At 37.9% G+C, this 12,110-nt stretch overlaps 1 protein-coding gene across 1 annotated transcript in view; it reads left to right on the forward strand.

The window, feature by feature from the left end:
- LOC150106228 (uncharacterized) overlaps positions 1-12,110 on the forward strand; it is a 373,927-nt gene that overhangs the window by 278,813 nt on the left and 83,004 nt on the right. Inside the window, exon 10 of the mRNA XM_090392254.1 lies at positions 5,698-5,766. Within this exon, the coding sequence (XP_090248380.1) occupies positions 5,698-5,766 (69 nt within the window). The remainder of the gene's footprint in view (positions 1-5,697; positions 5,767-12,110) is intronic.

Consider the following 12,110-nt stretch of genomic DNA (forward strand, 5'->3'; position numbering starts at 1 on the left):
TATCGGTTTGCCCATAATACGGCTTCCCGCAACTACAGATGATTTTATATACTCCTGGGAACTGAAGTTGGTGATGTTTTGGCATGGGTTGACTCAGGGAAGAACGAAGTTTTGGTAGGGTAGTGAAGTATGTAGTTCTAATATTAAATTTCTTCATAATTTTCGCCAATTTGGGCAATAGAGAACTTACATATGGTACTTGAATGTGTGCAATAGGGTTCGTATTATCTTCTTGCCTAGGTTGAAGATGTGGGTATAGACAGTTAGAAATGCTTTGAGGTGAGTAGCCGTTGTTTAAGAATAATACTTTTGAGATGGTTAACACGTTTGCTGCCAACTACGAGTATATTCACAGTTGGTAAACCAGCTACACAAGCCAGCTACGAGTATACTTGTATGATGCTTACTGCCGGCAACAAGATTACCGTACTGACCTTGAAGAAGTGAAAATGCTTGACTTGTGGAGCTAGCATCAAAACTGTATATTCTCATAGATGGTATATGCTCTGCACAAGCCAACTACGAGTATACTCGTATGACGTTGACCGCCGGCAACGAGAACACCGTACTGACCTTGAAGAAGTAAAATTGCTCGGCGTATGGGAACAGACTATGCCGAAGTAGCGTGGCAGCGAACGTGTTAAGTTCGATTTGAAGATCTTCTTCTGAAATTAGAGATCTCGCCCGATGAGCCAGGGTGGTGATAATTCCGAGTTTCTGCAGAGGGAAGTGATGAGAGGAGTCATGTAAGTATCTGTCTGTATGAGTTGTTTTTCAAAAAATAGAAAATTTGAGACAATTAGGCATCTTAGTAACCTTTACATCTAAAAAAGGAGAGGACATCGTTCACCTCAAGTTCCAATGTAAATTTGATGTTTTGGTGGCGATTGTTCATATGACCTAGGAAGGTTTGTAAGTTCTCTGGACCATATTCCCAGATGAGGAAGATGTCATCTATGTATCAAAGCCACAGTTTTGGTTTTAGTGTAGTGCTAGAAATTGCCTTTATCTCGAAGTCTTCGAGTAAAATGTTGGCAAACACTTGAGACAAAGGGCTGCCCATAGCTAAGCGGCTGAGGGGTCCAGAACTATTTCTTTTGATTCTAAGATGCGTCTTTCTAGTTCATCAGGGCATTTATTGATATTTGTAGTAAGATTCCAGTCTATCTGGTGTTGACGCTCTTCTAAATTAGAGTTGGCAGAGAAAAGGACATGATTGGAGAGGGCGCTTGCATGAGTTCTGTGGTTTGTTTAAAGATTTTTCCTTCCAATAAGAAATAGCCAAAGTTTACACAATGCATTAATAAGGAGAAAAAATTTTTGGAGAGTTTGTTTTTTAAGAGATTGAGGACTTCTTTGGTAGGAACATTTGTAAAGAGAGAGAGAATATCAAAGCTAACAATTCTGTCCGACTCCTTGAGTTGTAAATTTTTTACATTAGATATAAAATCCACAGAGTTCTTGATATAAGAGGAAGATTTTCCAGCGAGATGATTTAAGGATGAAGCAAGGTATTTTGACAGGTTGTAAATGGGTGAGTCAATGCCTTCAACTATCGATCTTAAAGGTGTGTCTGCTTTGTTGATCTTTAGAAGCCCATATAAATAGGAAATCAGGGGATGAAGAGAAAGGAGAGATAACCTGGTGTGTCTTGGAAGTTCCAAGGTTGACTTGAGAAGGTTACTGGTCCATTGTGAAGTTCTCTCGTAGGGTCACTTTGCAAAAGAGAGCAAGTATTAAACATTAATAAATCATTGATCTTGGTGCAGTAATCAGAACTGTTAAGAACGACTATTCCATTTCCGTTGTCTGTTGGTAAAATAATAATGTCATTGTTATTATGAAGTTGGTGGATGGCTTTTCTTTCAGCATGAGATAAATTATCTGGAGGCTGACAACTGTTGTTGATTGTAAAAATAGCTTCTATTCTGAGTAGGTTCGCTACTTGTTTTGGGTGATATGAGACAGCCTTTTCTACTTTTGGGTTAAATGAGGTTAAAAATATTAGCTTGCACCGTGCATCTGGACCCAACACATCGATAAATTGTCTCTTATTAGGAAATTTAATCACCAAAGCAGAAAAGTCTACCCTACCAAAACTTTGTTTTTCCCTGAGTCAACCCAAGTCAAAACATCAACTTCAATTCCCAGGAGTATATAAAATCATCTGTAGTTGCGGGAAGCCGTACAATGGGCAAACCAATGTCTATCTCACTACAACTTGAAGAGCATCAATGTGATATCTCTTACAATGCAAGCCCATGCAAGCGCCCTCTCCAGTCATGTCCTTCTCTCTGGCAACTCTAATTTAGAAGAGCGTCAACACCAGACAGACTGGAATCTTACTACAAATATCCATAAATGCCCTGATGAACTAGAAAGATGCATCTTAGAATCAAAAGAAATAGTTCTGGACCCCTCACCCATGAACAGTAATTTAAGTTATAGCTTACCTGATTCACACAATGCAGTAATTCAGTTTTGGCACTCTCGAGATAGTTCCCACCACTCACTAACACCTCACGCTAGACCTGCCACTCAGATGCCATTTCAAACTTGACTGTTGTTGTTCCTAACTTGTTTATATGAGAAGTTCGTTTTTTTATCTTGCTAAGTTTCCAGTTTTTTATGATAGTATGTGCACCTGAAGAAGTCGTCATTCCGACGAAACTAGTTGTTTCAAATTAAACTTTTTATCTTATCTCGGTGGTTCTAGTCAGTAAAATTCTAATCTAAAAAATATATATATATATATATATATATATATATATATATATATATATACACACACAGTCATCCCTCGACTTATGTCCGAGTTCCATTACATCTGGCAGGATGTAAGTCAATACATTAAATCAACTGAGTTATAGGGGTTAGGGACTTAACGGTAATAAGTACATATATTTTCTTTTAAATTTCTAAATCTTATTATAAAACTATACTGTGTGTTACTGCAGCTATAAAACAGGAGAATAACCGAATTATTTGCTGTGGCAAATAATTTTCCTCTAATAATTTTTCCACAAACTCCTTGGCCACCTTCTCAGCACTTGCAGATTCCCATACTTTTGACATTGTGCAACGTAACGCTGATTGACTCTCTCATGAACCAACCGGAAGAAGCGTTGAATTCATAGTCATAATCGGGTTCTGCTTTCTCCTTCAGCATGTTGAAGAGACTTGGTGCCTTAGTGGTTATGGCCACGGTGCTAAGGGGTATGCGCTTTTGGTTCAGGTCCTCTATCCATTATGCAAGTAGCTTTTCCATACCACCGATAGGACCTTGTCGTTGCTTCGTCATTATTGTTGATTTAATGGAAGCAGAACCTTTCACAGCATCTACGATTTTATCCTTATTTTAAAAAATGGTCGTCACTGTAGAATAGACCATCTGAAGTCATGTGCAATCACACTGACTGGCTTACCAGCTTCATGTTGCTTTATAACTTGCAACTTTGTTTCAAGATCAATTGCTAGCCTCTTTTTCTGTGATTCTTCACTAGGTTTTTTGATTGTGCGTATAGGGGCCATGTAGCACAAAACATTGCAAAATATTTAATGACATATACACAACCCATTTCTCAAACACAAAATCAACAGAGGAACTGTTGTTGAAGACACGTGACGACTGTCGAGGTAGGTTACTGATGAAACCGCTGTTGCCACTGTGCATGCTTTACCTTAGACCCACTTGCGTCTTGTTCGAAAGTATACCCAAAAATGTTATTTATTCCCTTACAGGATCAGGGACGTATCTTCGAAAGGACATAACTGGAACGGACGTAAGTCAAGGGATGACTGTATATATATATATAATGAAACACTATTTTCTAGCTCAAAGAGTGGACAGAGTTCACATTTGGGAAGCTGTCCCCCAAAAATTGGAGGGAGGGGTGGGAGAGAGAGAGAGAGACCCTTCCCAAAAACCAGTGAATTCTATAATTCTATCCTAATAGGATTAGAACTATTCCCATAAACACTTCCTTCCCTTTAGGACAGAACATCCATTTCCACTTTCCTGTCTTCTTCTCTCTTAAAGCCATAGCTTCGTATGAGATTTCCAAGACTGCAGTAGGAGCAAGAGGCCCGAAACATTTTTTTTGAAATCCATATCACGACTACTCTCCTGAGGAAAATGTTGGTAATAACAATACTCAAGAAACTAGTGATACAATATGGTGAAAACACTGATAGATGTTATGGAGTAAATGGGTTTATAAACAAAGAAATATGTTTACACATGATCATATGTATATTTCCTCACTTACCTACCAACATATACAATATTCAGAATCCCCCCGCTCCTAATCATGATCTGGCAGAGTATGTATTAGTAGGATTGTACACAAGTGGAAGCCTCTAATGGGATGCCATAATTTTTTGCCCTGTATATTATCTAGCAGCTGGTCTGATGAGCAAAACTTCTATTGAGGGAATGGACAGAATATAAACTGGAGGCACTGCTCTAGCAATCAAACTTGAATTAGACACTTCAGGCTTCCACTAAGCAAGTGGTATTTCATCAGGAAATTGAAGTCATTTACCATCTTCTGTTGGTCTAATTTGGGTTTCTAGCAGCTAGGGAAGTTATACCTTTATGCATTACTTGATATAATCCTGTTTAGAAACAAGCTATAACAGCAGAAAGTATGGAGGAAGGGAGATTGGTTAGGAGAGGCAATATGCTATATATATTCTTGACTTATTTTTCACGGTATTAACAACATCACAAACACTTTTATCAACAAAGATGTTTTATCAACGCTAATATTTCGCTGATTTTCAACTCAGCATCATCAGAGCACAACATACTTGTAAACGCGACAGTGAGTGAGTGAAACAATATAATTGCAAGAGACAAAAGATCTAAAGTCCTATTTTTTGGCACCCTCTAACCCTCTAACTTTGGACACTCCTTCACACAGGATTAGATGGAGGAAAACTAATGTGCTATTTAGGAGTCGTTATAGATCTGAAAGATTATTTTTTGAGTCAGCAATGGTTTTGAAGAATTCTCCCAACCTTAACAAATATGGTTGCATTAATTTGCCAAAAATTTGGGAGACGGTTATCCTAAGAAAAACTCCTGGATAACTGCTGTTTTTTTTTTTTTTTTTTTTTTTTTTTTTTCTTTCACCCCGTTAGAGGGTGCCAAAAATAGGACTTTAGATCTTTTGTCTTGTGCAATTATATTGTTTCACTCACTCACTGTCGTGTTTACATGCTCTGATGATGCTGAGTTGAAAATCAGCGAAATATTAGCGTTAATAAAACATCTTTGTTGATAAAAGTGTTTGTGGTGTTGTTAATACCGTGAAAAATAAGTCATGAATAACCATCAACGCCTAAGCTTATCTGTTAGATTGATGCTATATATATATCACCCATCTTAGTAGCACTTGTTTATAAGCAGTGTTTGTGCAAAAGGATATTAACCACAGCAAATACACAGTGACATTAACATAGTACTTCTACTATTGAAACTGCCTGCTATTGGGGAAAACTGTTGGGTACACATCACTGAATTCCTTCATTAGTATTAGATGTCTGGCTTTGTATATTGGTGTAGTCTTCTCTGTTTACTTGATTGCATTTATATTAATTAATATTGTCATTTGAAACTGATTCAACTCATTTGTCGAGTCAATTATGAAATGAAATCTGCAGTTTTTATATTATGTCTGTGTTCTTTTCAAGGGGCCAGTTAATGGTGTGTGCTTTTCACACAGTGGTGAGTATTTTGCTTCTGTTGGAAATGATGAGCAAGTGAGTATTATTGTTATTATTTTAAACTTAAGATTTTCTGTTTAGAGTAATATAATTTACACCTATGATTTATTTTTGTGTCTGTTATTTTTATTTGCCGAGTTTCTCTTGAGCTCAATATAGCTCAACCATGTATTTTACTCCTTTTCATATTTCCAGTCAAGCTTTTTTGTTCTTGAAGAAAGGCTGTCATTGTGAAGTGATCCAATTATAAAGTGCTTTATAGTTGAAAACATGCCATTACATCTTTGAGATTTCCAGGTGCTAAAATCATAAATTTAACAAATGCAATTGATAAACAAAATAAAAGAGATTATAGTTCTGGTGCTAAAAAATGATTTATCTGGTGATAAATACAATATGAGAGAGGATATGAAAGGCTTATTGGAAGAAGCAAGAGTGAAAGTGAAAATCATTAGTCTTTTACCAACATATGATAGCACTGAATTAAGAACAAGAGTTATGATAGGGAATGATTTAATGTGCAGGCTGTTTAGAAGGAATGTTTGCAAGGTTTGGATGTGCAGAGTCAGTTTGAGAAAATAATTGATTTATATAATATAGAACAAGTAAAACATTTCATCTTAGGCACAATTTTTAGTAAAGATGGTAAATCAAATATGGAAGCAGACAAATGAATCAACAAAGCTGGTATGGTAGTAAGTCAACTGAATAAATTTATATGGAATAAGAGAGAAATTAGTCAAAACACTAAATTAGCTGTATACAAGACAGTGTTCAAACCAATTTTAACTTTTGGATCTGAGAACTGGGTTAGAAGTAAGACACTTGAACAAAGACTAGAGACCGCAGCTATGAGAGTCCTGAGACAGATTAGAGGCATGAACAGATGGCATCAGTGGCAATATCATATTAAAAACGAGGATATTAGGAAAGAACTTAACATTGTTAACATCCAGGAATGTGTTAGCAGAGCTAATCTCAGATGATATGGTCATTTAAACAGGGGAGAGGAAAGATTAGCCAAACAAGTGTTCTCTGCTGGGTTGGCAGGAAAAAGACCAAGATATAGATGGATTGATACAGTAAAAAGTGCCTTAGAAGATAGAAATATAAGATCTGATAATGTTGGAGTCTTGACAGATAACAGATTGATTTGGAGGAAAATTGTAGATAAGAAGTTAGTAATGATGGAAATATTTCATGTAGTACTATCATATACTGTACATCCCCTTGAGGGTACATATCAGGAATTTGATGATGATTGATTTATATAAAAGGGATGGCCTGTATTTGAATGCATTTGGTATCAGAAGTCTGGAGAAATCATTTATTGGAATAAGACCTGATAGGGAGAGTCGGGAAGCTAGATGATGATGGGATGTGTAAAAGTAACTAAGATATACAAACTACGTTAATGTTATGAAAATGGTTAATCGTGGAGATAACATATAGTTATATGGAGATAAACATAACTATGGTGAAAGAATTATTGTGTGTTCTTCCAGTTTGAACTTATTAAGGAGAGGCATGGATGTCCATGCACTCAATAAGTCAATGAGTGAAGCATTAGATATGAACTGGGATCCGAGTTATCCAGTTAGGTCATCAGAAACAAAGGGGTTGAGCTTTGTTGTCCAGGTGAATGCCTTTTGCAGAGTGTTGCATTAGTAAGACCTAAATCTCAGAGGTGGAAATACTAACTAGTATTGAGTGTAATGGGTACAGTATTTTCAGGAAGGAAGGAAAAGAGAAGACAGTAGGAGGTGTGATGCTAATGGTATTGAATGATTTGAGTCTAATGAGGGTTGAAAGCTATGATTGCAATGTTAGTAACAATTTTCCACTTAGCAGTGACCTTGAAGCTATCTGGTTTGAGGTGAAGTCTAACAAGGTCAAATACTTGGTAGGGTGTTGTTACAGACCTAGTAACTCAGTTGCTTGTGATGATGAAATGCAATGCCAAACCAGCCTTAGGGGTGCTAAATGATTAATCCTCATGAGCGACTTTATGTAAACATTGATTGTGCAGTGGTAAAATTTTATGAGAACAATGAAGCTGAATTTATTGAGTTGTTTTGAGACAACTTCCTTAAGCAACATTTGATAGAATGAACTCAAGGTTAAAGAGTGTTCAACCTAATTATAGTGTCAGAGGAAGTTTCAGTTAATGACCTGACTTCCACCTCCAGTTGGTGACCATGCTGCGCTGACCTGGGAAGTGGCTAAGTATATGGATGTTTCCATTCAAAAAAAGATTGTATGCTGAATTATAATGTAGGAAATTATAACCAACTGAGAAGAATATCATAAGAAGGTGTATCATGTGCAAGGATACCATCATTTATGAGAATTATAAGATGCAGGGAAGAAGAGTTATAAGTATTGTATGGAAAACTAAGTGCAAGTATGAAAAAAAAACAAAAAAAAACTGCTTCTGCAAGCCAAAGACAACCCAAAATCATTGTTGTTATGTTGCAAGTAAAAGAAAGAACGAACAAGAAAAAATAACTACTGAATGAGGATGGGATGATATTTATTTATTCTTATGGTGAAAATAATATGATGCAGCCATAGGTTAATGTCTAGCCCAAAAAGCCAATCCAGGGCTTCATCACATTGTAGATGTCTTGGTGGTTACCATGAAATTGGCACCTTAAGTAGTCATTCATAATATGAGTGATCATATGAGCTATGGGGGAACAGTCACAAATAAGGGTGGTCTGACAGTTTTCATTTGTGCAGTACGTAGCCACATCTACCCTGGTTAGTTCTGATTCTGTTGACAGATGACCAAATCTTCATAGGAAGGACAACCAGGCTGCAGAGCACAGGGATCTTCAACCAGAAAGCCTTTTGTTGGGAGATTGTTGGACCAGTGTTCTCTCCACATGTCAGATGTTGATGGTAAGGCAGCTGAAGAGAGTTCGTCTATGGACCAGAAAGTATTTCTTGATTTTAGGTGAAGACTAGTTGGATTTTTGAGAGTCTGGTGCAGGGGCAAGAATGGGTTTCTCATTACTTTATTGAATTCTTTAATCGAGGCTTGTCTTCTCTGTATATTTGGTGGAGCAATGTTGGATAGGAAAGGCAGCCAAGGGAGAGGGGTGCTTCTCAGTATCCCACTTATTTCCCACTACATGCATGATAGAGTTTAGCTGGGTATCTATGATGTTAGTGTGCACACTTCTTTCCCAGATGGGGGCACAGTATTCAGCTGCAGAGAATGCGAGGGCTAGTGCAGATGACCTTAGGACTTCTTCCACACAACCCCAGGTTGTTCTAGCAAGCCTTGAAATGATATTATTTCTCATTTTAATTTTGTTGGATAGGTTGGTGATGTGCCTTTTATAGTCCAGGCTCACACTAAGGTATTTTGCATGAGGTTCATGATCTACCATCTTGCTGCACAAAGAGAGGTTGAGGTGTCAATTTGCCTCTGCATTGTTCAAGTGGAATGCTGTGGATACAGTTTTTGTTGGATTTGGCTTCACTTGCCACTGCTTGAAGTAATCTTTCAGGATGTTTATGTCTGTGTTCAGGGTTGTTTGGCAAAGGAGGTAGACTGGTGTAGGATCGCTAGGTCATTGGCGTACATGTATTTGCTTGGGCTGGTATGTGGTATTTCAGACATGTAGATTTTAAAGAGTATAGGGATTAACACAAAGCCCTGTGGACACTTGTGGAGGATTCTGGGCCTGCTCTTTTTTTCCACCAATATGGATCTTTCTGTTGGAAAGAATTGATTTGAAAAGCTGGAAAGTTTTTTTTTTTTTTTTTTTTTTTTTTTTGCACCTTATAATATAATATTGTCTAGTTTTAGGAGGTGGTTCCTGATACAGACTGTGTCATAAGTTGATGTTAGGTCAATGAAAGTGACTCCGGATTTAAGTTTCTTCTGGAAGCCTCTTTTAATCTGTGTTGTCAGGGCCAGGACCTGGTCACAGCAGCTTCTTCCTTGCTTGAAGCCAGTTCAATCGGGAGTGCTCTTTCGATGAATGGTGAAATTCTTTTAAGTAGAATTCTTTCAAAGAGCTTAAAGGTGGAGCAAAGCAGGGAGATAGGTTGTAGATTCTTGACATTATTTGGATCTTTCCCTGGTTTGGATGCAGCAATTATTTTGGCTTACTGCCATAGTTTTGGTAGTTCTCCAGTTATAATTTTTGAGAACAGGGCAGCCAGCCATGTTTGATCTCATTGGCTGAGATGTTTGAGAAACTCAGGGAAGAGACCATCTACTCCTGCAGCCTTGACATTCTGTGAGTTTTGAGACTTCCTGTACCTCTCCCAAAGATACTGGGTGTACAAGTTCAGGAAGCTCTCGGGCATCTTCAGGTTTTTTCTGATAGTAGATTGCATGGTTATTTTCCTGGTAGAGCTGAGATGTATCTTGGGGTTTTCAGTAGAAGATTAGCCATTTGGGCTGGAGGTATCACTGTGGTTTGTATGTTGTTGGTTCTGTCCCACCTAATTTTCTTAAAAGTGACTAGCTTTTCTGGACAGTCTTGTTGGCAAAGTCAAGTTCGTGGATGGTTGAGATCCATCTATCCTTTCTATTTTTGTTGAATGTTGCTATGAGCTCCTTAGCAGCAGTTGGATCTTCAGTTTCTTTATATTTGGCTAAAAGTTCCTTGCTTTCTTTGCTCCAATATGGGATGTACTGTTTTCTGTAGCATTGGGATTGATGCGCTTCTGGGAATAGAGACTTTGGCTGCAGTTTTGATTAGTTTAACAAATCTGGGGTAGCTATTAGGGGTGGGTGGTATTGCTGTAATGATTTGCTCAACTTGCTTTTCAAATACGTTCCAGTTAAATCTGAAAGTACCATCTAGTAATTGCAGTGCTAGTGATGATTGGGATTGATGTGTCTGTCTCTATTAGTGTAGGACAGTGCTGGCTGTTAGGGAATCTGTTGAGGAAGGTTCTGGTTGTTGGCAGAGGGTGGTCTTCAGTATCTTTAGATACTGTGCACAGATCTGGGGTGTAGGTTCTGTTCCATCTAGCTGAGAGGAAGGTGCCTTCTTGCTTGGCATTATAGATCAAATATAGGTTAGATGTATCCATCTAGTTAACCAGATTATCACCATCTTGGTTGTTAGAGGAATACCTCCACATGGTGTGATGAGAGTTGAAGTCACCAACATAGATAGCAAGGTGAGGTTGTGGCCAGTCTATCTAGTCAGGCCAGGATTGTGATTGTGGTTTGTAGATAGACATTGTAGATGGTGATATTTTGAATTTTATTGCCTGGGGAGTATTCTGTTTCAGGCACACATTGGGTTATGTCTCACCCATGAAATGGGTGAGACATAACCCAATGTGTGCCTGAGACATAACCCAGTGGGTGGGACACCCATCTTGCATAGGGTGTTATGCAATGGAAGATTCAGAGGAGCTTGTTCAAGTATGTAGTGCCCACTATGCTGAAAGCTATCAACCCAGTGCAACATGCAGCTCAATGCAACATTTATAGTGAATGAAGAAATTCAGATTTAAGAGGAGGAGAAGGAGATGGTCTACTGTATAGTGAAAAGAATATATGATCCCATTTCACAAGGGCGGTGCAAAGACATGCATCCAACTTTTGACCTATCAGTATCAGTGGGATACTGATGGAAGATTTTGGAAAAGTTGGTAAGACCTCACATATAGAAAATGGGTTGACAGAGAATTTCTACTTTGCGATGAATAGCATGAGTTTATTCAGGAAGATCATGTTTAAGTAACTTGCTCACATTTTATTATAACATTATGGTTGAGATAGACAAGGAGAATGGATACACAATGATACTTTTGGACTTTACTAAGGCCTTTGATAGAATATCCATTTATTATCCTCCAAGCAAAAAACTAGTTCTAACACACACTCATACAATTTCCAGGGAAGACCCCTTGTTCTCCACTGTGAAGTACTGAAAAAAAGTCTTAAGTCTGTCAATTTCCTAAAACCCCTTCAATAACTTATATGCTTCTATCATGTCTCATTTTATTCACCTATCAGCTAGTTTTTTGAAATCGACATAGCTTCGCTCTATTCTCATTACGAGAATTTTGTAGACCTGCTGCAGTCTTGGCTGATTGGTGATCCCACAGAGAATCCAGAGGACCCAAATCTGCACAAATGGAAATAACTTCTTTATTCCTGCTTGTCAGTGTGTTCTTCAACAGCCATATAGGCCATTTTTGTAATGTGCTTTCTAAACTCCCTACCCACAGTAATCCCCAAATCTCTGGCTTCGTCAATTTCCTGTCATTCATTTTCTTCAATATGGAAATACACAGCCTGTGATCGCTCATCCCATAGTGCATAACCTTACATTTGGCCATACTAAACTGGCAGCTATAAGTCATCCCAGGATCTCTGCATTGTCATAATTGACTAT

The sequence above is a fragment of the Typopeltis vanoorti genome, chromosome 5, assembly GCF_054136105.1.
Source record: "Typopeltis vanoorti isolate ZY-2024b chromosome 5, IOZ_Tvanoo_1.0, whole genome shotgun sequence".
Lineage (NCBI taxonomy): Eukaryota > Metazoa > Arthropoda > Arachnida > Uropygi > Thelyphonidae > Typopeltis > Typopeltis vanoorti.